General features: G+C 42.0%; 1 protein-coding gene across 3 annotated transcripts in view; it reads left to right on the plus strand.

Annotated features, from left to right (window-relative positions):
• The window catches only part of TGFB2 (transforming growth factor beta 2), a 96,500-nt gene that overhangs the window by 4,985 nt on the left and 63,897 nt on the right, over positions 1-27,618 (plus strand). For 2 of the 3 annotated variants that reach the window (XR_001439574.3, XM_015114984.3), the window contains exon 2: positions 12,270-12,353. Coding sequence is in view for 1 of the 2 variants with exons in the window: in XM_015114984.3 (XP_014970470.1) it covers positions 12,270-12,353 (84 nt within the window). In the remaining variant the exon portion in view is untranslated. 3 annotated transcript variants of the gene reach the window in all.

Genomic DNA, 27,618 nt, shown 5'->3' on the forward strand with positions numbered 1-27,618 from the left:
CCATCCCCCCACCTCTACTCCCACTGGAACATTTGGCAATGTCCGGAGACACTTTGGGTTGTCATGACTGGAGGTGGAGGGGTGCTACTGGTATTTAGTGGGTCAGCCAGGGATGTTTCTAACCATCCTATAATGCACAGGGCAATGCCCCCTCCCAACACCAAAGAATTATCCTGGCCACCATGTCAGTAATGCCCCTGTTGAGGAGCCCTGGTATTTGTTTGGGGTTACTGAATTCTGTTAACAGTACCATTTAGAAAATAATAACAAAAATAAAATATCTTTATGATCAAAGGATATTCAAATGAGAATACTGAATAGGAGGATAGTCAGACACTTATCTTAATTAAATGGAGTGTGGATTAGACCATTGTATATGGTATGTACTTTATTTTTTGTGGTCTTAAATTAGAGACATCAAAACTTCCCATTTATTTAGCTTAAATGATGGTGTTGAGCTATCCATTACTAGCTTCAGTCAGCAGCAGTGTGATGTTAGAACAGAGAAAAAAGAAGTGAGGTATTATCATGGATTCTCCTTGCAAGGGAAATAAGCAGTTTGTGTTAATAAAGAGTGGAATCTCCAAGCTAGGCAACGGAAGAAAGTAAATAATCATCTCGATTTATTCTACCATTTTGAAGTAGGTACAATGAAAATATACAGCCTGAAAAATCGCAATGAGATTTCCTTTGTAGTTGTTTCACATGAATGTTAAACATTTAACATGAAGCAATCTCCTTTTCTATTTCCTCTGTAATTTTCCAAGTTAAATTGTGGAATGTAGAATGAATACCAATGACACTATGGTTTTGGGGAATGTGACTTAGCATTCAATTCATGAATATGTCTTTCTATATACAAGTTGCTGGGCTGTTGGCCAGTTGCCCAATGAAGGGAAATGTTAGCCATTGCTGGAACATAGTGGTATTTTTGCTTTATGTAGTAAGCATTTTTACTATTTTATTTTTTAGGATTCCCTGTGTGTGTGTTTGTATGTGGGTGTAAGAGAAACAGAAAGAAAAAGGAGCATATCAAAGACAGACTTGAACTCCTTGACTTCCAGAATGATTGAGTTATTAATACACAACAGACCAAACTTTAATTCTCCCTTTTTTATTGCATCGTTGCTTGTACTAACTCTAGTGCCTAATTGTGGTTACATTTAAGTTAGGCCACATGCTCCTCCTTCAGGATTTCCTCTTTTTTTACTTTTCAAAGACTAGAAAAACCTCTCAAAGAAGTATACTATTTATAACTAAAGCAGTTGGGTTGTCTGTGTTGCCAAGTGAGGCCAGCCAGCTTTATGCCTCTCCTGAGAAGACCCCACCCGATGAAAGAGGGGCTTTGCAGAGGTTGAGGGGCAGGTGGGGACCTCTCCACCTCACAGAAGGAAGGGGTTGGGGGAGGCCACTGTGTCTCCACAGCAACCCCTGTGGTCTACTCGAGGAGTTGCACTTTTTGAATGACGACTTCTCCCTGGAGAAAAGATGGTGATGTAACCTAGTCGCAGCATCTTTCATATAAAGATATGAAAGAATGACAGATCATTTTTCCTAGAGGAAACTGAGATGTGAAAAAAGGGCTAATGACTCACTGTTGAACCCACATCACATCTGGGTTAGAACCAAGGAGGTCACTGACTTGTAGTCCTTTGCCCAGAGATTACAACACACTTTAGGCTGCATATTTAGAAGGTTCGAGAAATTAGAGTGGAGGCTCCTGGACCTGGGAGAAGTGTGCAGGGTCACCACTGGAGTGGGACTCTGGCCCACTGCCACTCCAGCCCGCCTCCCCCTGCCCCTCACCCACTTCACCCCGCCCTGTTATAGGTTCAGGAGTAAGGTGAGCAGCGAGCGAGAGACTGCATGGAAGAGCTCTGGAAATAGCCCTTTCTGCTATCTTGATGTAGCATTTCCGGTACTGATGGGCTCCCGGAGAGAGGATTTGGATTTGCCCTATATGCTTGCTCTATTTAGGCAGCGCTTCTGCTCAAGGGTGTATTCCATTTTGCAGATTCTGCACAGCTTGATGAAATGTGGCTCTGCAAGATAAACAAATGTCCATTGTCATTTTGAAGGCATATATGTGCTTTCATTTTAAAAGATATCCTTTAAACAATGATAGTTTTTAACCTGGGAATTCAATGTTCTCCAGGTATTTTATTTTAGATTTAATAATATTTTAGGGAATTCTTTGATGGGTTTGTTTAGACTGAAAAGTTTGCTTCTGTCATTTGTTTAGAATAAATTTGCATCATGCTACAACCACAAGCTGCTTTTGATGGTTGGTTGTTTTGTTTCTTTTCTAAGCGCTGATATCCAGAACTGGGTGTTTAACTGTACCACACTCTCACCACTACCTTACTTCCTGAATTGGCTTGGTGGTCTTGACTCGGAATAAAACTGCCCCTTGGCCTTTTCCCCACCATCTCCTAATTGCCTTCTTTTCCTTCACTGTGAGGGAATGTCTGCATGCATGGGTGGTCGAGTGCTCACACATCATATGCCCTGAGTTTGTGGGAGATAGCACCCCCTTTACTTAACCAGGCCTCAGTTTCTTCCCTTGTAAAGATGAAGAAAGTAACACTCGCCTTCTAGGATTGTAAAGGATTGATGATGACATATGTGAAGAAACACCTAGTGCAGCTGCTTCTGGCATGGAGTAGGCCTTCTTTGCCTGGTAGCAATTCTCTGAGTCTCCAATGCCTTTGACTTTAGGGTGTACTGTTATTTTATGTGCCGCTAAGAAAAAAATATCACTCCAGTGAACATGCCATTGATTTTAAGAGAGGGTCTGGATTTTAGAGAGATGAAAATGTGATTATAAGCAATGCCTCGGACATCCCTTCCATTAACCTGGGATGTCTTGGAACCTCCAGCTCATTCTTTCCTTTGCGATAGTTCCACTCAGTGGATCTCTTTCCTTTGCTCACTCAGATTGTTCCTTAGGTGGCCTCTGCCACTTCAGGGCAGGGATGGGGTGGGGCTGGAAACACAGCACATAGGGTTGGTAATTCACCATGTCTGGCACTATCTAGTTCTCCTATGAGAAGGCCTTCAAGTCTAACTTACCTGTATTCTTATAGAACTTAGCATATTGTGTTTGATCAAGGAATGTTTGACCAATGAATGAGCATTTCCTTTAGAGAATAAGATTGAACTACAGGAAGAAGAAGAATCTGTGAGTTCAAAGAGGTGTCAGGGTCAGGAGATGTGGAGAGATAAAATGTTCTGACCTTCATTATCAGGGAAAATGTGTCTGATGGGTCATGTCACTATGCTAAAGAGCACAGGGCTTCTCATAACCATATCTTTTCTGTTTCCAACTCTCAGATAATAATGAAGGTGGTAATAATGATGATTAAAGCTAACCTTTATTGAGGACTTCTTATAGGCGAAGCATAGCTAACCTTTATTAAAGACTTATAGGCCAAGCATAGTTTTAAATATTTTACATGTATGTACTCTTTAATACTCACAAGCAATCCTATGAGGTTAATACTCATATTGTCCTTTTGACAGCTGAGGAAATGGAAATAGCTATTTCTATTAGTCATGTGTTATGGAAATTAGACTTTCAGCCACCACAGGTAATAGAAGACCTAATACAGAGCCCAGGAAATAGAGAACATGACCTTTCTTGCCATCTTGATAAATGATGTAATACATCCATGAGAGAATGGTGACTCTCCTCTGTTAACAAGAATTACATTCACAAGCTCTGAGAAAATATACCTGTGAAGCACACAAACTAGGCTTTTTTTTTCTTGCATCTAACACATTCAACTTTTATTTCTGCACTTAATTGATGCAAAAAGTGTGATTTATTAAGCCTTTGGTTGTTTCTGTTTGTTTGTTTGTGAGACAGAGCCTTGCTCCGTCACCCAGGCTGGAGTGCAGTGACACGATCTCAGCTAACTGCAACCTCTGCATCCCGGGTCCAAGCGATTCTCCTGCCTCAGCCTCCCAAGTAGCTGGGATTACAGGCATGCGCCACCATGCCCAGCTAATTTTTGTATTTTTAGTCAAGATGGGGTTTCACCATGTTGGCCAGGCTGGTCTCGAACTCCTGATCTCAAGTGATCCATCCGTCTCGGTTTCCCAAAGTGCTGGGATTATATACCTGAGCCACCACGCCCAGCCTTGGTTTTGTTTTTGAACTGCAATCATTTTCCTCACAAAAATTTTGATAAATTTTATTGATAGGGCACTCCTATTTATTGATAGGGCATTCCTATTTCAGAGAATTAATTTATTTGAGAAGGCAAGATGATGTACAATGAATGTGGACTTTGGAGCTAGACAGACCCATTAAATAAAGAAAGGAGAATAAATAAAAGGGAATTGTACCAAAGGAATCTCAGAGGCTGAAAAGGAAGCGGTAACATCAAAGACAAGAAATCCTACTCCAGGCCTGTGGCAATTGTTAAAGAGTGGTCCTGTTTTGGTTAGCAACTTGGCTCTCTCAGTGCAAGTTATTAAAATTGCCTCATTGATATTTAAGTTGCTTCCTACTGAATTCAGATCTTGGGTCTGCAGTTGTTGGCTTTGCAGCTGGATTTGCAACCCCTTCACTTAGCCCAGCCTCAGTTTCTTCATTTGTAAAGAAGAACATTGACTTTCTAGGGGTTGTAAAGGATGATGTGTGTGAAAAAGCACCTGGTGCAGCTGCTTCTGGCCTTCTTTGCACAGCAGCTAGTATTCATCGAATCTCATTGACTTTAAAATGCACCACTATTTCATGTGCCACTAACAAAGAAATATCACTTCCCATTTAACTATTAGTTATGACATTAACTAAATATCACTGCCAATTAACTTAGCCATTGATTACAAGAGAGAATCTGGATTTTAGAGATAATAGAATATGCAAAATATATAGAATCAGTGAAATCACATAAATGCTTGTGAAATGAAAGAATAGCGGTCTGTGTGCGCATGGTATAGAGTGCTGTAGCAGGAGTACATGGAAAATGAAATTAAGTGGAGGCATGACATCTGCCCTCAGAAATGTTTTCTAGTTAATGAATGTTAGGAGCCCATCTGTGGAATCAAGAACAGGAGATCCACATAGTATATACTCTTCCCAGCCAGAGTCTTGGAATCAAGATTTTTTTGTTTTTATTTTATTTTTGACATCTCAAGATTTGCCATTTGTTTCACAGGGTATATAAAATTTTAGAGGATTTTTTTTTTTTTTTGAGGCAGTCTCACTCTGTTGCCCAGGCTGGAGTAAGTGGCACAGACATGACTCACTGAAGCCGCCATCTCCTGGGCTCTAGTGATCCTCCTGTCTCAGCCTCTAGAATAGCTGGGACCACAGGCATGCACTACCATGCCTGGCTAATTTTTTCAATTTTTTGTAGAGTCAGGGTCTCCTCATGTTGCTCAGGCTGGTCTTGAACTCTTGGCCTGAAGCAATCCTCCTGCCTCTGCCTCCTAAAGTGCTGGGATCACAGATGTAAGCCACCACACCCAACCGGGAAAAATTGTTTAAACTCTTTGAACTGATCTCTGAAGGTGCGTATGAGTCACATAGTACTTGCCTGTTTGTTTTCCTGGATCCCAAAGTCCAAAATCAAAGAACAGAGGGGATGTTGCCTATAAAAGGCTGATATACAGATGGGACTTCTGTGTAATGCACTTCTGGGGCTGATTTCGCTTCTTCTCACAGGTGCCTTGTCTCTCATCACCTCCACCAGTTGAAAAGAAGCCAGGACATTTGGAGTCAAGGCTGTGGCAGGTCAGGCAGCTGTGGTTACACTCACGTAGACCTCATTTCACCTCTGCAACCAAGCACTGGCCACAGCCACCTCTTAGCTGTCAGACAATTCATTTTAAAGGAGGCTTTAGCAATAGTATGACATTATAGTGTAGAAATCTAAAAAAGGAAGCCTGGTGCAGTGGCTCACACCCGTAATCCCAGCACTTTGGGAGGCCAAGATGGGTGGATCACCTGGGTCAGGAGTTTGAAACCAGTCTGGCCAATATGGTGAAACCCCATCTCTACTTAAAATACAAAAATTAGCTGGGCATGGTGGCAGGCACCTATTATTCCAGCTACTCGGGAGGCTGAGGCAGGAGAATTGCTTGAACCTGGGAGGCAGAGGTTGCAGTGAGCCGAGATCGTGCCACTACACTCCAGCCTGGGAGACAAGAGCTAGACTTCATCTGAAAAAAAAAAAAAAAAAAAAAAAAGAAATCTCAAAGAGGAAGCTGGATGAGATGAAGGGGAGGGGCTGGCCAACAGTCACTGCAGAGGGTTTGAGGAGTAGAAATGATATCAGAGAGGGGAAGCCACACTAAGGCCTTGGATAGTTATTCACAGTGCAACATGTTCTCTCAGTGCGTTAGCATCCTGGCTTTCCTGGGGCAACCCAGTAACACCACTTCACTGGTGTGGAAAAACATTGCTGTCCAAGAGGAACTGAATTCACTGGCTTTAGTGTCTGTTAGGAGGGAAAGCCTCATCGTGCTGAGAAAGCGATCCTTCCTGGGCCGGGACCATCCCTTCATTCTCTCAAATGAAGGCTTGGATTTGTTACTGCCTGATAAGTCAGAAATGTTTGGCTTAGATGTTCTCTTAACCACAATGACTTGAGGAACTTAAGGCAAATGGAAAATGCTTCCTGGATATTGTGAAGTCCAAACCTTCTGGAAATAGTTTGAATACATTTCCATCCCTCCACAGGCAGCTGTTTTTCTCTCACACTAGCGTGTTCCACTAACGTGTCACTGTCCCTCAGGCCTTCCAAGCTACCTATATGTCAGTAATTATGAAACAGGTTATTTCTGAAGAAGAGACGCTGCGTTTCTGAAGAAAAAGTCACGAAGCAGCTATTTAAGAATAACGCTGGTCTTTCAGAGTTGTTGTTTCAGGAAGTACCATAGCATCTTTTCGGTCTTCTGAAAGAAAAAGAAAAACGTTGTGACTGTGACTTTGGCTCGGTTCATTTTCCTTTTCTTATCTAACCCACACCACACTGATAAATGCCACATCTGTCTTGACAAGCTAGTTTGCAAATAACTATTCATTCATAATTTTAGACTGTTGTAAAAATCCTTATTTGTTACTTCATCTTGTGAGCAAGAATGCAAAATTTGGTTTTGAGAAAGATACTAAAATGACCGCAGGTCCACTGGTCTTTGCAAATCTCTCTATCTGAAAAAGATGACTGTGTACTTTTTAGTGGGTTTTCAGAGCACTAAAATATTTATTGTTGCCAAAACATAAATGGGAATTTTCTGGGAAATATAATTTAATTTTAAAGTTTTGGATTCATTCCAGTGTTGGTAATGTCAATGCTTTTTAGACCAAGTTTATCAGGGATTTTTCTGTTTACACCAGATGTAGCAGTAAATTCGTCGTTTCTTCTATTTCGGTTTTAAAAAATATGATCATTTATTTCCCTATCTATTGGCTTAATCTCATTTTCACTTATTTTCACTTTTGCTTTGACATCTTATGGCAATATGACTGAAGTTGTTTCTATTTCCTTTATAGTGAACTCTTTTTTGTTATTTTTTTTTGAGACAGAGTCTCACTCTGTCACTCAGGCTGGAGTGCAGTGGTGCGATCTCAGCTCACTGCAAGCTCTGTCTCCTGGGTTCATGCCATTTTCCTGCCTTGGCCTCCCGAGCAGCTGGGATTACAGGCACCCGCCGCCATGCCCAGCTAATTTTTTTTGGTAGAGACGGGGTTTCAACGTGTTAGCCAGGATGGTCTCGATCTCCTGACCTCGTGATCTGCCCACCTTGGCCTCCCAAAATGCTGGGATTACAGGCGTGAGCCACCCTGCCCGGCAGTGACCTCTTGTAATAAAACTGCTGGCTTAGAAACTCCAAAAAAGTGTGAATGACTTATTCTGATTCTACTTTAGAAGGAGAAAGAAACAATCACAGACCGAGGACTTTTCTGTGCAAAGGATGGGTGGTTTGGTCAAGGAACAGTCCCCCCGGAGGTCAGTCAGGGCTTTCTGTGGGAAAACATTTCTACATTCAAGTTCATCCTTGGCATTTTGGGCTCTGCAGGTTAAAGAGAGGGAGACAGAGAAAGGAGTGATCCAAACCTTCTGACTCCTACCTGGAAGTAGCCAAGCAGAAGCAAAGTTGAATAATAGCCATGACCTCAGGCTCTGAAGCAGCAAGTTCCACCTTCAGATGTGTCTGTTAAACTTCACCACCCTGGGTTGCTTGTACCTGTCTTCACTGTTTTCTATCTGAGATATCTTGAGGCATTTTAAAAACATTAAGTTGTTTTGAATAATAATTTAGTCACTCATTTGTATCTCTTCATAGTATTAAGCCTTAGGTTATTATGTGTGTTAACTCCAGTCACTGATCAGATCTCTAAGTCCTGAACTGCCACAGTTCCACCTGCTAAACATACACTTTTCTTCTATGTAGAATGAGGTGACTTGTCCTGGAGAGAGAGGTATTTCAGAAGAATTCCACTGTCAGAAAATATCGCCATCAATAATGAAACTATGTGTAAAGTCATGTCTAATTTATTAACTGTCACAAGTACTCAGATTATAGAAAGAGGGTCTTGATCCAAGCTGACCCTGAAGTGTTATACATTTGGATCAGTTTTCCCTTTCTCAGTAACATTTGCTGAGAATTCTCTAAGAGTAGAAACTCATTGTAGTTCAGTGTTGGGAAGAATAATTGTACCTACTTACAGAGTTGCTATATCACAAGAGAGATGCATTGTTTGTTTGTGTGGAGAGGCTGGAGGGATTAGGGCAGGAGTTTATTTGATAGGGAGTTTAGTTGTACATTTGTAAGACATCTAATTTTGCTTAAGATACCATTGCAGTAAGAATGGTTTATCTCTATCCTATAGACACTCACACTACACAAAACCACTACCTACTCAGAACAAATAGCCCTTATGAGGGAATAATTTTTCCTTGATTCACCTGATTGGATTATTTTGAGGTCAAATGAGGTTTTTTGAAAGGCCTTGCTAACCTGTAAGGCACAATAACCTGTACCAGGGTTCTCAAATTTTACCATGCAAAATAATTACTGATGTACCTTTATAAGTGTAGATTCCCAAACCTTTGTCACCCATCCCAATTCAGATTATAATTCATTCATTTTAAGGTGGGCTCCGGAATGCATCTCGATAAGAAGGCTAGGTAATTTTTGTGCAGTTAGTTCAGAAACATACTCTGGAAACACTGTGTATTTTTGTTTTGTTGCTTTATTTCTTAGCTGTGTCATCGCAGGCAAAAATAAACCCCAACATTTTTATAGTTAATTAACTTCATAGTCATTTAATTACATTGTAAATTACCCATGCAAAGTTTTAATTCTAGGACTCTTTCTATTTTATGACTTGTGTTACTCATAGTCCCCCGTCATAAATTAGTGAGTGCCTGTGTTCTTCTAAAAATATTATGTTTCTCACATGGACACAGTGAGGGGAACAACACACACTGGGATCTGTCAGTGGGGAGCGGGGAGGGAGAGCATCAAGATTAATTGCTAATGCATGCAGGGCTTAATACCTAGGTGATGGGGTTGATAGGTGCATGGTACACATTTACTTATGTTGCAAACCTGCACGTCCTGCACATGGATCCCAGAACTTAAAATAAAATAAAATAAAATTTAAAATAAAAAAGTTATGTTTGTAAGACTATACATGCCTCAGATTTTGAGAATTGTTTATATTTCTTTGTTACAAAGCCTTTTTGCATATATCCAAAGCCTCACTGTTCTAAACAGAGTGTATCCATACCTCAGTGCTGCTTCAATGATGTAGATTATTGAAAACTGATTTTTTTTTTTCTTTTTTTGAGATGGAATCTTACTCTGTCGCCCAGAATGGAGTGCAGTGGTGTGATCTCGGCTTACTGCAACCTCTGCCTCCTGGGTTCAAGCAATTCTTCTGCCTCAGTCTCCTGAGTAACTGGGACTACAGGCACATGGCACCACACCCAGTTCATTTTTGTATTTTTAGTAGAGAGGGAGTTTCACCATATTGGCCAGGCTGGTCTCGAACTCCTGACCTCGTGATCTGCCCGCCTCGGCCTCCCAAAGTGCTGGGATTACAGGTGTGAGCCACCGTGCCCAGCCTGAAAACTGATTATTTTAAAACTAAGGTTTACTTTCTGTGGACTGAACAATTATTAGCATCCTTACATCTCTATCTCATTCATGGTCTTAACCTCTAAGGCATTGGATCAGCACTGGAGCTCCCTGTCCTCCCGCCTTGCTTAAAAACAAAAAAGAAAGGAAAGAAAAGAAGGGATTTTAGTACTGCTTTATAGCGAGTGAAAGTAAACCAAAGGTGCGTGCTTGAGAACTGCAGGCTGGAAACTGCAAGTGACAATAATTACCTCACGTTATTCCCACACAGACTTCCTATGACCTGGATGACCTTGGGATCTGAATTCTGTTTAATAGAATTGTCCCTCTTCTGCACCACGGCGTACACTGGCCTGAAGAAGGTGCTGTTTCCCAGGAAAAGCACTTAAATCCCCCCAAGAAATGCATAGGGCCATAGTTTCGAAGAAAAAGTATTGCTAACCAAGTGACTTACTCTGCATATTCTGCCTTTCTCTGGTTGTATTCTTTGAGATTTTTATTTAAGATAACTTTCAGCATATCTTTTTAAAGGTCAGATATGAATGAGAAAACTTTGTTTGACTTGTTAATCTTGTGACAAACAGTTTATATGCAGTGTAGCTTCCTGTCTTTGCTGACTGGTTATTTGAGGGAATTTTCTTCCTGTAAGACTGTGGAGAAGCCTCTAAAAATAAACAGCATGGTTTCTTATTGGTGGGAACATATGTGAGCAGATGTCAGCTGGAAGCAGCATATGGTGGCAACATGATAGCAGTATGTGCTTATAGAATCCCCACTGTTGGGTCTCCGTCTTCCATGCCACACTGGCCAGTCAGAGCCCCATATCTCAGTTCAAGAGTATTCCACCTAGAAGGTGTAATCCACACATTTGTGAAAAATCTGCCACTGGGATCTTGATAGTGGGCTGAATATTGGACATGGTAAGTTCCAGAGTATGGAAAAAGTCCCTGTTATCCATTTAAAAATTGAGTGATAAGAGGCACACATATAGAAAAAAAAATAAATAAATAAATAAAAATCAAGAGAAGAGTCCACAAAGCCTTTGTCTTGTGTTGAAAGAAGTTTTCAAGTCAGATCTGAATAGTGGCAGTGTTACTTCTAGAAGACGTGCCCTATAAAAATGGAAGGTGCAGGGACTCAATGCATGTAAGGAGCCAGGAAAGAATGACATTCATGCCAGGTCCTGAAAGGCAGTCAGGGCTTCTTTTGTCACACAAGTTTGACAACTGCTCATATTCCTTGACCACCGTTTATTTGTCAGTCTGTTTTAAATATATCATCTCATTTCAAGTTTATAAAAACCCTCAGGGGTAGGGTTATGTCTGCCTCATCTTACAGACTTCTCCATGGATTCACAGGAAATCAGTGACAGAACAGGGGTTTGAATTCACATCTTCTTCTGCAAAAATTCTATATTTTTATTGACCCTACCACCAATAGAAAAACTTTTGAACACTCAGCAATATTTTCTCTTCAATTTGAGGTATTTTGGGGGGAGAGAGGATGTGCTTTCTTTTCTAAGAATTTGGTGGACAAAATACAAATTGGGTTGCTCTTACTTTAAAGAAAGCAAAGTTCAGATTTTCCGGATGTAATAACTATCGTGGAAGATGTGTTTAGTCCGTTTCAGAGAGCTCTGGCTTTTTAAACTGTAGGTAAGTAGCCCCAAACCAATATTCACTTGTAGTTTTGACTGATTCAAGAAGGAATTTTCACATGCAGCTTAGAAATGATGACAGGTGGTTTTAAGAACACTGAATCTAGGCCAGCCAAATGAAAACCAAAGTTTTATTCTTAATAGGTAGGCTGTCTTTTGTCAAAGGAGGTCAAAGCCTGTCTTATTCATCTTTAATATAAATCAAGGTATTTATTTTACCGTTTCAGTTGTAAATTGTATGCTGTTATTTTAACATTAGAACATGCTAAAGGGAAAACTGAATTCAGGAGTCTGACTGCTGGTTAAGGGATGCCAGAAGATCTGGAACTAGAATCTGGAATCCTCCTTAGATCCTCAGTGTCTAATCCCCTGGCCCTAGGTAGCAGGGACTTTGTATCTGGGGAAATGATAAGAACATTCAATGAGTCCCTCTTCTACTTGAATCTTTGTATAGTTCTGTGCCAGGCATCTCTTCAGTAAAATAGCTAATGACTGTGCTTTTTAAAACTCCTAGCTGTCTGCCCAGTTGTTACAACACCCTCTGGCTCAGTGGGCAGCTTGTGCTCCAGACAGTCCCAGGTGCTCTGTGGGTACCTTGGTGAGTACACTTGTCTGCTTTATTCCTCGTTTGACATAGTTATATCAAATCCATCTTTAGTGTTTGTCTTCTGTGGGGAACTTGCCAGAGGCAAGATGAGATTCTGAAATGCAGCCTTGTAGTTAAGCGATCACTAAGGTGCCTAGAATTTTTTTTAGTAAGAGTTTACATGAGAAAAACTGATGAATAACTTTGAAGTAGTACAATGACTATATTTCAGCATGTAAAAGAATGACTTGTGGGGATGAGATCTGTGTTCTAGGGGTCACAGAGTGATTTGTCATACACCTTTCCTGATCCCCATGGAGGCCACTTTCTGGAGGGTTGGACAGCATGGCCTGAATGTCAAGAGGATGTTCTTTTTTAATATCTTATTTGTATCCGTGTTCTTGTTCTTGACACGTAGTAGTTGCTCAATTAATGTTTCTTGTCCTGAACCAAAGTTGAAAGGAGATTTTCTCTCCTTTAAGGTTCTAGAGCAAGCTTGTCCAACTCTCGGCCTGCATGCAGCCCAGGATGGCCTTGAATGCGGCCCAACACAAATTTGTAAACTTTCTTAAGAAATTATGGGTTTTTTTTTTTTTTTTGCAATTGTTTTAAAGCTTATCAGCTATCGTTGGTGTTGGTCTGTTTTATGTGTGGCCCAAGACAATTCGTCTTTCTCCAGTGTGGCCCAGGGAAGCCGAAAGATTGGATGCCCCTGCTCTAGAGGGAGACCTGTGGGGGAGTTACGCTGCGATTATCTGTGGCCTTTGTACTGACATGTCTGGGTTGCATGAGGAAATGGATTGTCGTGGGTAAGGCCCTCAGCTAACGGGACCTGTGAGCTTGCCACTTGCTCAAACCGCTTAACCCTGACCCTCAGAGCAGACGCAAGCTCCCCAGAGCCAGCACCAGGTGTTAGGCTGAGGGGTACAAAAGCCAGAGGTCTTCACCCCTTTCTCATTGGGAACACTGATTCATTCAGCCATTTATTGAATGCTTACTATATACTGGACAATGAGTCCACAGCAAACAATAGAGCTTGGGCGATCCCGACACTCAAGGAATTCAGTGGCTAAAGTTATCACTGAACCATGCTCAGGAAAAAAGGAAACAGACTTGCAATCGTGGCATTGGTTCACTGCATATTTTTGAGGCCCTGAGAAGGTTTGGATTATGTTGATTCTAAATGTGGGTGGAGGTCCCGGCTAGAGACAAAAGAAATGTTTTTATTATCCTAGGAAAAGCCTAGGTCACTGGATACCCTATTCTGCAATGTATCATGCCTACACATTGTTGCTTAGAAATCAGTATAGTTTATTTACAGTGGCCTAAGCTGGGGTTTCTTCAAAAAGAACTCATTCTGTTGAGAATATACATTGATTTTAGTACAGAAAGCCTCAAAGTGGCTAGAAGCTGCAATGTGAATAAAAAGAGTGAAAAGTTTAATCATGCCTTTAAAGCTCCCTTTTGTGAGTCATTATGTTTTGTTTTTATACTCTAAATTCTAATTTTATTTCACTAGCTAAACCAAGGAGTTAAACATCTGACTCCCACCCCCCCACCCCCGCTAACTGGCTATTTGGAAAGGAAAACAGGAGGAATTGAGAGAAGGAAAACATTTGTTGAATACCCACTATGTCCCTGGTACTTAAGACACATCATCCTAATTTTCCCCACATTGGTTGGTCAGGGAGGGCCGGAATGACGATCCCCATTTTTTAGGAAATTGTGGTTTGGAGAGGTAAACACCTTGTCTTTGGTCACAGAGCTGGCTAGTGACAGAGCCAAAATCTGAATTCAGGTCTGGCCTGGATGCCACCATACCACAGAGACCCCAGACTTCTCCCCCTTTCTTTGGCTTTTCCTTTGGAATCCTGTCCTGTTAATTTTGTAACTTTCTTGCCTACTACTTGGGACTAATTTCCTTTTCATCTTTTCCTCCCATAGTAAACAAAGTGAGAGGCCTACCCTGGTGTTTTGGGCAGTTTTTCTTCTCAGACACTCCTCACTTGGGGTTATTTTCGGTCACTTAATTTCTGCGAGCTTCTCTCTTCCTTTGGTGAAAACACATTGGAAACCCACCCTGCTCCTCAGCGAGTCAGGGAAAATCAGGAGTGTCTGAGGGTGTGGAAGGGGAGATGGGGCGCAAGCTCCACATAGATTCCCATACAGTGGGAGGCTTTTCCACTTTGCCCAGCACGCAGGCTCTGGAAGAACCCTGCAGACCCCTTTCAGACTTTCATGCAAGGCTGCCGAGCAGTGGGGCTCTGCATTTTTTTTGTCTCTGTTCTTAGAAATAGTAATTGAGTAAAAATGTAAGTGAGCGTATGCCAGGGGGCAGGCATCCAGGGTCAGGGTGAATTTCTCCATGCTGAGTGTGATTCTGAACACTCGTTAAGTGAAGTTGGCCTGTGCCAAGCAGCTCCAGGGCCATCCCTGTCACCTTGCGTGAACCGCCTCTCCATTCCAAGGAGATGTTGGGAGCGGCTGAAGGGAGCGTGAGGCCTGTGGCGCCTCTTGCTTTTCTCACTCTCTAACCTGGGTGTTGTTGATAACGACGTGTTCTGACACTGACAATTGGACTGGCAGCTCTGATGCTGCATCAGCTTTAAATTAAATACCCTGGAGGAGAAAATAGTCCATGCTCCTCACAGCCCATGTGACTGCGAAATAATTTTTCTCTTTTCAAGCTTATTATCCCCAGTAATATTGGTTAAGATGCGGTTAGCTTGCCTAAAGGTTTTTTCCTATTAAGACATAACAGTAGAGATAAGTTTCTCTATGAAGGAATGGATTAATAGTCATGAAGGCAAATATAATTTTTTTTAAAAAAGTATTTACTGAGTAAGAGGCTTTTAAGTAACTTGGTTAAGATTTAAAGGTGGTGTTTCTCTCTCTCTCTCTCTCTTTTTTAGAGACAGAGACAAGGTCTTTCTCTCTGTAGTCCAGGCTGGAGTGTGATAGCATGATTATAGCTCACTGTAACCTCTAACTCCTGGGCTCAAGCAATCCTCCCACCCCAGTCGCCTGAGTAGCTAGGACTACAAGTGTGCACCACCACACTGGCTAATTAAAAAAAAAAAAAATTTTTTTTTTTTTTCAGAGATGGGGTCTTGCTATATTACCTAGGCTGGGCTCAAACTTCTGACCTCACGCAATCCTCCTGCCTCAGCCTTCTGAAGTGCAGGGATTATAAGACATGAGCCACTGTGCCTGACCTGAGGTGGTGTTTCTTAAAGTGTGATCTGCATTTCTGTCTCCTGGGACATCCATTAGATTCCTTGGCCCCATTTCAGAGCTGCCGAGTCAGAATCACTGGGGTGGGTGGAGCTGAGAACTCTGCACATTTTAAACAGGCACTGCAGGTGCTTCTGACCTCACTAAAGTTTGCAGCTGCTCAAGTCAAAGGATGCTCTGATTATGCACATCTGTTTACTCAGTCCTACCACATGGATGGATTCAGATCCAGTGGACTCTCTGTTTGATCAGCTGGTCCTTCAAGTGTGACCCTGAACCTACAGCCCCTGTGGAGTTTTTGCCATGTGCTTTTCATTTTCCCAAATGCATGCAAATATTGAGGTAGTTATTAATAGTATCACACATACCCTCTGCTCACTGTTCTTCACAGAGGAACGAGTATGCAAGGAAGTAAATTAATCATGTGGGTGGATGTTGGATGCCTAGTTTGGAAGTTATGTATGGGAGTGAATTTCTGCACTCAAATGCCTTCAACTGGGCAACTGTGGAGTGGGGAAGGGACTTTCAAAGCTAGTGTTTAATGCATAAGTGACACATATCATGTATAAGATAATGTGTAATTCCCCGAGGTAGCATTTGGCCAAAGCGCTGCTGACCTCTTGATGGCCTGAATCCTGTTCTGAGACATTCCATGGGGTAAGGACCTAGCAAACAATGGAATGTAAACTTTACTATCTCAGCCAAACTCAGCTTTGGGTAACTGCAGGGTTCTCTTTCCAAATGGTGTTTTGTTCAACCAGAGGCATTACAGCAGGCAAGAATCTTACCAACCTATTAAGAAGCAAAGTTAATGATAAATCACCTGGTATTTTCTTTGTGCAACCCTGTGCTTCCTGGTATTCTGATGTTTTTGAACCACCTAATACTTTGAAGCCAACTGTACAGTATGGATATTCTATAACTACTGTAGATTTTTTGGCTATTGAACTATTTACAGAAATATCCAGTTCTCGTATGTGGTCTGCATCACTAAATAGCCCACATCGCTATTGAAGTGTGAGAAGAATGACATGATAGTATTCATTTTACTTCCCACATAAGTCTTCAGTTAAAAGAGCTGTACATTAACTACAAATATAGATATAATTTTAAGATAAATGTCAAATGCATATAGAGACCATTGGAAGAGAAAGGTGAAGAGAGGACATTCATTTTTTTCTTCTTCTTTTTGAGATGGAGTCTCGCTCCTCACTCTGTCGCCAGGCTAGAAGGCAGTGGCCCATCTCAGCTTACTGCAACCTCTGCCTCCTGGGTTCAAGCAATTCTCCTGCCTCAGCCTCCTGAGTAGCTGGGACTACAGGTGCATGCCACCACGCCCAGCTAATTTTTGTATTTTTAGTAGTGACAGGGTTTCATCTTCTTGGCCAGGATGGTATCAATCTCTTGACTTTGTGATCCTCCCGCCTCTGCCTCCCAAAGTGCCGGAATCACAGGCATAAGCCACCGTGCCTGGCCGAAGAGAGGACATTCTTATGATATATTAGTTCATTCAACTGTATTTATTGTATTTTATTTTATTTTGAGATGGAGTTTCACTCTAGTTGCCCAGGCTGGAGTACAGCGGCGTGATCTCTGCTCACTACGACCTCCACCACCCGGGTTCAAGCAATTCTCCTGCCTCAACCTCCCGAGTAGCTGGGATTACAGGCACACACCACCACACCCGGCTAATTTTTCTATTTTTAGTAGAGATGGGGTTTCACCGTTGTGGCCCCACTGGTCTCAAACTCCTGAACTCAGGTGATCCACCCTCTTTGGCCTCCCAAAATGCTGGGATTACAGTCATGAGCAACCGTGCCCAGCCTATTCAGCTGTATTTATTGAGTATTTACTTGTGTCAGATAGCAGTCTAGCTGCTAGTGAATTGAATAGCAAAAATCCTTGTCCTTGGGGAGCTTATATTCTGGTGGCATAAGATAGATAATTAATAATAAAGATGAAATAAGAATTTAGAATTGGATAAATGTTTTGCAGGGGAAGTAGAGCTTGGTCATGGGGATAAGGAAATGAGGTGCAATTTTATATAAGCTGGGCATGGATGTGTTTGTTAAGAAGGCAGTGCGTGTAAGCAGACACTTGAAGGAGGTTAGAGAGTAATCTGGGACTAGCTAGGGAAGGGCATTCTATTCTGTTCTATTCTGACAGATGGAATAGCTGGTTCTGTTGTGGCATGTTCAAGGATTGTGAAAAGGATCCTAGGGAGAGATTAGAGAGATAACGAGGGGTAAGTGATATGGGGCCTTGTAGGCCATCATCAAGTTTGTGGCTTTTCCTCTGACTAAAATGGAGAGAAGAGTGGTTTTAGCCAAAGGGCCATGTGGCTGTTAAGAATGTTATGTCAGGCCGGGTGCGGTGGCTCACGCCTATAATCCCAGCACTTTGGGAGGCCGAGGCAGGTGGATCACGAGATCAAGAGATCGAGACCATCCTGGCCAACATGGTGAAACCGTCTCTACTAAAAATACAAAAATTAGCTGGGCGTGGTGGCATGCGTCTATATTCCTAGCTACTCAGGAGGCTGAGACAGGAGAATCACTTGAACTCCGGAGGTGGAGGTTGCAGTAAGCCAAGATCATGCCACTTCACTCCAGCCTGGGCAACAGAGCAAGGCTCCGTCTCAGAAAAAAAAAAAAAAAAAGAAAAAGAATGGTATGTTGAATGGCCAAGGTGGAAGTAGGAAATTCAGTGAGGAGGTCTTTGTGGTGCATCAGGATGGCACTTTGCAACTGCATTTCTATAGCAAGAATCTCAAACAGATGTGCCTTATGCTGAGTTTTTTCTTTAGCAAATAGTTTGATAGGCAGGCTACAGTGGATTTTGTATTTAGGAAATATGTTTCTGTTTGATGGTTTTTAGTTAATAGTCCTTAGTTATTGGCAACTCACCCCCTTCCTTTCTGAGGAGAAGTCAGTTCTGCAGCCTTCTGTGTGTGAAAATAATCCCTTGGGTCTCCCAACTTGTGCTCACGCATGTGGGATGGCAGCTACTGGAGTTCATACTTGCGGTGAGGCCTAGTCATGGCCTTCTTTGACATGATGGCCAGGGACATGTGACACTGCACCCATAGCTGACCATACTTTGGCCTAGGAGAATGTCAGACTACCTTTTCCGGTGTGAAATAGAAAGTCAAGCTTGGAAGGATCCTTCTTTGGATCTGTCCAGCTGTGCTCTGTGCATGTAATAGAAGGGCTTTTGCCTAAACGTTGAAATGAGGTCATAAGCCAGAGAATTTGTGAAACTATGTCTCTTATCAGTCAAAAAGAATTTCTGTTGGACTCAAGTTTGCTTTCTAATTCTTAAGTTTTGAACAGGAAGACTTCACACTGGGTTGTTGATTTTATTTCTTCATCCATCTGTACAAGAAACATCAATTAAGCCTACTGTGTGCCAGGTGATAGATATAAGAAAACTGCATAGATCCTGTCCTCAGGGAACCTGCATTTAGTGAGGAAGTCAGGTGGACCAAACCAACCAAACAGAAACAAAAAGCCAACCCTGTGGTTAATTACAAGGAAAGCATCTTAGGGGCCAGAAAAAGAATTGTGCAACTTGGCCTAGTGGTGAAGGAAGCCTTATTGGGGGAGATGATATTTACCTCTTGAAAGATGACCTTTGAGATTGTAGTTTGGTAGTCATCAAGCAGCAATAGAAAACTGTTTATGTTTTCTGGAAGGAGATTTGCCCCTTCATGTAATTTCTTTCTCTTTGAGTTTGCATGACTACTATCTTAATGAGTCATGAAAACCAAGAAATGCTTAGTGTGGTCTTTGAAAAAATTGATATATTCTTACAAGGGAACAACTTTGAAATACTGAGACTAGAGAATAGGACAATATGGTTACATCAAGTATTTGTTATTCAAAGTTGATATATTAAGAAGACATAATGGACCTATTGTATATAAACATCCATGTGATGATGTGGTATACTGGGACTCTGGAATCTGGCATTGTTTTATAAGCTCAGGTTCACTATCTAGAGCTTTTCTCTCAATCTCAGTGAGCGATAAACAGCACAGGTTTCTCCCATGTTCATGTAGATGGCCTTGTGGGATGGCTGTGGCTCTGTTCCATGAACTCTTTATTCCAGGACCAGGGCTTAGGGAGCAGCCCCTAACCCGGGCATGCTGACCTTATGGCAGAACCAGGAGATGTGGCAGTTGTCTTTACCCACATTCCATTGGCCAAAGCAGGTCACATGACCACACATGATTTCAGTAGAGTAGGAATTGGGTACAAGGGAGAGAGGCTGTGGGGATGGGCCCAGGGGAGAGGGACAGCCAGCATTTTGAACAAATGATACAGTCTACCACAGTGTCTGTAGAGGTGGAGGAGTTGGGGAACAGAGAGAGGTTTTGCCCACTTTAAAAAAACTTTCTGGCTGGGTGTGGTAGCTCACACCTGTAATCCCAGCTCTTTGTGAGGCCCTGTGGGAGGAACACTTGAGCCCGGGAGTTTGAGACCAGCCTGGGCAACATGATGAAACCCCATCTTTACCAAAAATATAAAAAATAGCTGGGCCTAATGTGGCACGTGCCTGTGGTCCCAGCTATTCAGGAGACTGAGTTGGGAGGGTCACTTGATCCCGGGAGGTGGAAGTTGCAGTGAGCCGAGATCACACCACTGCATTCCAGCCTGGGTGACAGAGGGGAGACCCTGTCTCAAAAAAATAAAATAAAATAAAAATAAATAAATAAATAAATTTAAAAACAGAAAAGAAAAACTCTATTTTGTGGATATGACATGATTGGATCCACACTATTGCTGTATCTGTGAGAATATGGGGCACTTTATTGAAATATGAATATGTACTACATACTTGGTTGGTTTTATAAGACATGCATATTATTTCCCTCAATTTTCATTAATGCCATTCTCCTCCAATCAAGATAAGTTTATCTATTTTAAAAGGCCCCGTTGGCAGTACCAGGTTTCTAAAGCAAGTCCTGATACATTATATGGAGTTTATGTATGTCTGGCAAACTCTGAAACTCAGGCTTACCTCCAAAGCATGCAGGGATATCTTTTAGCCTTAGGTCCTAGATTGTCACTCTGGTCCTGGTATGTCTAGCAGTGTCTAATAGATGTTGTCCACAATAAGATTTCAGGCTGAGTTTCCATGAGGGTCTGTAGATGTTTAGCTGTTTGCCAGAAGGAGCGTGGCTTTCCTGTTTCTTATCTCTCTTGTGAGAGTTCAATGCCATCTTAAACATTGTGTACCGTGTAGTTCCCTAGAACCCCATCTATAACTTGAATCTTAGTCTCTTGAGAATGACCCACCAGGTTGATTGTTTAGAGTCATGCTCCTACCTGTTGTTTCCAGTGAGCAAACTGGAAAGTAACCCTACCTGGCACGGGGCATCTGCTGTGGAACCCTCAGCACAGTGACAGTGATCTGCTCTGACCGCCCCTGAGCGTGCTAGGTAGGTCAGTGCTTGCAAGTTCATAAATAATTATCCCCACAGCCTATTCTTAGTAGCAACAGATGCTGAGCTTTTCCAGCCTGTTCTCGGGGTCAGTGGTGGGAAAGAGAAGAAAAAAAATGAAAGCATTGTTTTGCACATGGCTGGACATCTGTATTTCTGAATTGCCCTGTTGTGTGTATGATGCAACTGCTGGAGCTGTTTTGCTGAATGTGAACTTTGTCGACCGACTGGAGTCTAAATTGGTTTTGGATCCCTCTGAAATCTAAATGGTCAGACCATATTTTTCTAATATTCAGCTGGATTGTATCTTTGCTCTGAAGTGGAGCTGACTTCGTATGTGTTCACAGTGGCAGCAGGGGTTGCTTCTCTGTTTTCCTGGTCTGTGTTGCTTGTTTTCCCAAGACTGCTGCGTACCTTGTCCATTGTCTATACTCAGGAGACCAGGAAAGTAACTCCCTGTGGAACTGTGGTCACTGGGACTTCAAGGATCATTAACTCTAGTGTTATTGTTAGGAAGAGAGCAGATTGTTTTTCAGAAATGAAACAGGTGAAGCACCAAGAATAGCAAACCTACTACATGGTGCACTGGTACCATGGCAAAGACTTGGACTTGGGATATCCAGGCACCTAGGTTCTTTGTTGGGACCTTCGACAGTCAAGGCTGATGTTTCTGTTTGGTAGCTGTAGTGCAGACATTCTCAACTTCACTATGTATCAGAATCACCTGGGGAGCACTCAACATATTACTTACATTACTCAGGCCAGAGTCCACCTCCAGAAATTCTGACTCCGTTGGTCTGGAGTGGGACTTGGTGTCTTTAGTTTTGAAAAGTTTCCCGGCTGGGCACAGTGGCTCACGCCTATAATCCCAGCACTTTGGGAGAATGAAGCGGGCGGATCACCTGAGGTCGGGAGTTCAAGACCAGCCTGACCACCATGGAGAAACCCCGTCTCTACTAAAAATACAAAAAATTAGTTAGGCCTGGTGGCACATCCCTGTAGTCCCAGCTACTTGGGAGGCTGAGGTAGGAGAATTGCTTGAATGTGGGAGGCGGAGGTTGCAGTGAGATCACGCCACTGCCCTCTACCCTGGGCCATAAGAGCAAAACTCTGTCTCAAAAAAAAAGTTTCTAAGGAGATTCTAATGTGCAACTGGAGTTGAGAACCTGTATTTTGGGGGCTTACAAAGCTTTTAATAAAACTGTGTGGCTCTGTCTAGATATCCATGTTATGTTTGAATGAATTTCTGCATGAAGAAAAGACATCTATTTGGGTGATGATGTTGATGGATAGGGGCAGTGGATCCTGTCTTTTATAACAATATGATTAGTAATAATAATACCTTTCAGTTATGGAATAGTTTTATTAGGCTCTGGGCTAATCTCCATATTAGCACTATATATAAACGCTATTATTATTCTAAGTTTTATAAATAAGGAAACTGAGGTTTTGTAACACCATGTTTAATTTCCTTATGATCACACAGCCGTCTGACTCCAAAGCTCATCTTATTCATCACTCCTCCAATATGATAAATTTACATTTAAATAAGGAAAATGTGGATTAAAGAATGAGAAGTCTAAAAAGGAGAATCCTCTGAGTGAGAACCATATGCATCTGTATGTGTCAGGGAATCATTCTCTTCTGATGAAAGGAAAAAAAGATATGTCTGGATGTGTTTCTTTTTTTCTCTTACATACAGTATTTTTTTTCCTAAGAACCTGTGAAAGTTCAAGGCAGGCAGTGGAACACAAGGGCTTGCATACTGGTATTGGAATTAAGCAGTGGTCTCTGAACTTAGTTCATGCATGCTCTTCATGTTCCCCATTAGAAGAATGAAAATAGCTTCTTATATGAATTTATATGGAGGATGAGTGTGTCTTTACAGTTATTTTCTTGTCTAGGCTGGGTGATAATTAGAGTGGGCAACATAAACTCCAGTGTTTTCATTTTGTTCCCTGAATAGGACAACTGTTTTGTTGTTGCTTTTGTTGTTGGCAGAGTACATACATCTTACTTAAATGACTGTGTTAATTCTCTAATGCCTGTTAAAAGATTAGAATAGTACCCGCACCTATCAATAGGCAGGATCCTGGAAATTCCATAGCCAATTCCTGATAGGCCCCATACTTATGAAGGAATGTTGCAGTTGAGGCATCCAATAAATATTTATTAACTGAGAGAGTGAATGAATTTTTGCATATGTGTACCATAACAGAAATAGCATCCTGCGTATAGCTAAGGACTTCTTGGGAAATGAGAGTGATTTTAGTCAATTGCTATGCTCCCAGTTTCTCCACAGGGCCCCTGTGTTCTGCTAACCAACTCCTAATTGCCTACCAGAAGCAGCTTTCTGTACACTAAACATAGCAATATTAGTAGGCTTTTAAAAAATCTTATCATCCCAAGCTTCTGTTTATATCTCTCAGCCTTGATGAAAGGAAGCTGACTTTTGCTTTACTCTAAGTAGCATTCTTCATATTACAAGTTAGAAAAAGTTCTGTTGTCCCCAGGGCACATAAGGAACAGGAGAGAAGTTGCTTGCCAGCCCATGTGAAAGATGAGAAGCCCAACTTGGATGCATTCATGTCCCCTGCTACAGGGACACCTGGATGAGACCCTACTCCCTCTGTGAGTTCAAACTGCTGTCACCGGAGTTATAAAGGGACATTTAGGCTTGTGTTCTTGGGTCTGTAGCCAGACAGCACAAGTATTTTTAGGGCTCTTTTTGTCTCAATCTGATTTCTGCTTGAAACTTTAACACACGCAGACTTCACTGAAATACTTTTAAACTACTCTCTGGGCAGTGTAGGAGGGGTTGGATTAGTACTACAGCCTTTAAACAGTTCAAAAAAAATTTTTTTTTATTGCTAAATATCCAACAGGCTGAACGGAGGAAATTCAAGTCTAACCCTGGAGGGACCCCTGTTTAGTCATCTGTCTAGACAGACGAGTTCATATAATGGGCCTCTCTGTTTCTTTCGCTTTGTATAACAGACGGTGGTCCCTTCCTTTAAACTTTGTGAAGATGTCAACCTTTGGTTCTTTTTATCCCAACCTGCTGTTGATAAGGCAAGAAAGTGACTCACACATGAGCCAACAATGACTCTTGAGTGTGACAGTCAGTCTTACAATCGAGTAGAAATAAAACATACGCTTTGCATACAGGGGACCTGGGTAAAATCCTGACTGTAACATCGGGGAAGTCAGTTACCCTTTCTGAACTTTATTTCTTCTTCTTTTTTTTTTTTTTTCCTAAAATGAGAGTTAATTAAAAAAAAAAAAAGACAAAAAACTCAACGTTACTTCTTAATGGTTCTTCAAAAGAAGAAATTATCTAACATATAAAAATGTTTTTCACATGGTAGAGGCTGAGTAAATGGTCATTCATTCAGTCAGTCATTTTAAGGTGATCATTGAAGCTTTTAACATTTTTGCTTTCTTATTCTGAAAACCATAGAAAAAATAGAAATTCTAGCCCATATTTTAAATTTCATGTCAGCATACATTGAGAACAGCCAGTGCTTTTTTTTCAAAGTCTAGAAAAGAAGAAAAGTGGTACCAATTTCTGTGAGAGGAAGATAATATTGGAGATAGTATTTTAAAATACGGGATATCAGGAGAGGAGGGAGAGCATCAGGAAGAATAGCTAATGGATACTGGCCTTAATACCTAGGTGATGGGATGATCTGTACAACAAACCACCATGGCACATGTTTACCTATGTAACAAACCTGCACATCCTGCACATGTACCCCTGAACGTAAGAAGTTGAAGCAAAAATATGGGATATGAATAATTTATATTCGTAAGTTGAATGTATAGAATCAAAGGGAGGAATGGTGGTTGCCAGGGGCTGTGGCAAGGGGGAAATGAGGAGTTACTAATAAATGGGGTAAACTTTCAGTTGAGCAAGATGAATAAGATCTAGAGAGCTGTTGCGCAACGTTGTACCCACGGTCAACAATAATAGATTGCACACTTAAAAATGTGTTAAGTGCGTACATCTCCCATTAAGTGTTCTTACACAATAGAATTAAAAATATTGTTAGAAGTGAATAAGGCAGAATGACATTCTTTATCTTGTTAGGAGGGCTGGAACGTCAGACCTTGCATGAAAGGACAACGTGTGTTAGTAACTATTTCTACAACTAGGCGGAACGTCAGCCACCTCACTTCCTTGTCATCTCACTTTAAGCTCTGCCTGGATGGTTCCTGAAAACAATGACCTATAAAATTTTGTTTTATTCTATTTAATTCAGTTATAATTCACCAGGCATATACTGCCTTAAGAATTTGGTGCCTGAATCATGCAAATGAATAAAAAATGAGATAGGTAGGGATGAGGCCCTCTTGGAAGAGGCATCACCAACAGGTCAGAGAGTACTAGGACCATACAACCTAGGTTTAAGTGGAGGCGTTACTGTTTCTAGTCCCATAGCACAGGGCAAGTTCCCTCTTTAAGCCTCAGTTTCTTATCCCCCACCTAAGTGGGATAAATCCAGGTGTGTACCTGACAGCTGGTGTGCTCCCAATAGCTAGCAACATTGTTTTTGCTGTTATGTTTATTCTTTTTATTGTTATTACTATATTATCCCTGCCCTCAAGTAACTTATAGCCTATTTGTGGAGAGCCATTTGTACACACTACCCTGCACAAAGCAAAAAATTAAAAAACTGCTGAATGGCATTTACAAGCAAAGTTCAATCTGAACACATAGGAAGATGGTTGGTTAATGAAACCAGCTTTGTTTATTTTGAGACACGGTCTTGCTCTGTTGCCCAGGCTGGAGTGCAGTGGTATAATTACAGCTCACTGTAGCCTTGACCTCCTGGATTCAAGTGACTCTCCCACCTCAGCCTAGGAGGTTAGCTGGGACTACAGATGATGCCACCATACCTGGCTAATTAAAAAAAAAATTTTTTTTTATAGAGATGAGATCTCGCTTTGTTAACTGGGCTGGTCTCAAACTCCTGGGCTCAAGGGATCCTCCTAAAGTGCTGGGATTGCAGGCGTGAGCCACTGTGCCCAGCTGAAACCAACTTTTAGGAGAAGCAGTCCCTAGCATACCTAGATCAATGTGTATTTCTTAAGTGCTTAGCCACAGCCTTAACATGAAAGGCAAAGAGAAAAATCAGCCTCCTCTTCAGCTGGTAGAGGACAGAAGCAAAACATAGATATCTATGTTGATAGCCTAACTTTTCACATTTTGTAGTATAGTTCATGACATTCTCAGACACTGAAATTCCATTAGAACCCAGTGCTTTACGTGGCTTTGAATATGGTATGTGTGAGTCATGTCTCTTTCAATACAACTGCAATCAATAAAAACCCCAGTAAAATGTGGTTAACCACAAGGGCATCCCTCCCCACCAGCTCCACCCCCAAATCAGCACTATGATTCATTCAATTTAGTCCTTCTCTCCCTAATATACTTTACATTGGGAGATACTTATGCTTTCTCAAGCATAAAAAACAGAAATCCTACTCTTCTGCTGGTCGCCTGCCCCTCTATTGTGCCGCCTTGCCCCACCCCTAACCCCTAGGAAGCCCAGTCGTGGCCTATACTCTGGGTAGCTGTGGCTGGGGGGAAACTCTGCCCAGTTTCATGGGGAAGCAGGACAGATGCTTCCAAAGGATGCAGTCTGAGGTCCCAGAATGCCTTACTGAGAAAAAAGTCTTTTCTTCTCTCTTACTAATATAACCCCAGCATCTTCCTGTATTTTCCTTAAAATGAATCCTGAGATAAGGCTTCCCATTTGCCACCACCTCCTCCGTTTTAATTCATTATATATGTTATAGTGTTTTTGTTTGTCTGTTTGTTTTTGAGACAGAGTCTTGCTCTGTTTCCCAGGCTGGAGTGCAGTGGCGCCATCTTGACTCTCTGCAACCGCCGTCTCCCGGGTTCAAGCAATTCTCCTGCCTCAGTCTCTCAAGTAGCTGGGATTATAGGCACCCGTCACCATGCCTGGCTAATTTTGTATTATTATTATTATTATTATTATTATTATTTTGAGATGGAGTCTCACTCTGTCGCCCAGGCTGGAGTACAATGGTATGATCTTAGCTCACTGCAACCTCTGCCTCTTGGGTTCATGTGATTCTCCTGCCTCAGCCTCTCAAGTAGCTGGGATTACAGGCGCCCACCACTGCGCCCAGGTAATTTTTGTATTTTTAGTAGAGACGGGGTTTCGCAATGTTGGCCAGGCTGGTTTCGAAGTCCTGCCCCCAGGTGATCCGCCCGCCTTGGCCTCCCAAAGCTCTGGGATTACAGGCGTGAGCCACGGCGCCCGGCCATTTTTTTTTTTTTTTTTTTTTTTTTTGGTATTTTTAGTAGAGATGAGGTTTCACCATGTTGGTCAGGCTGGTCTCAAACTCCTGACCTCAAGTGCTCCTCCCCGCTCGGCCTCCCAAAGTGCTGTGATTATAGGTGTGAGCCATTGTGTCCAGCCTGTTCCTTTTGCTGTTGAGACAGAGTCTCACTCTGCCACCCAGGCTGGAGTGCAGTGATCATAGCTCACTGCAGCCTGGAACTCCTGGCCGCAAAGGATCCTTCTGCCTCAGCCTCCCAGAGCGCTGGGATCACAGGGGTGCTAC

Source organism: Macaca mulatta, chromosome 1 (genome assembly GCF_049350105.2).
Source record: "Macaca mulatta isolate MMU2019108-1 chromosome 1, T2T-MMU8v2.0, whole genome shotgun sequence".
NCBI classification, from domain to species: Eukaryota; Metazoa; Chordata; class Mammalia; order Primates; family Cercopithecidae; genus Macaca; species Macaca mulatta.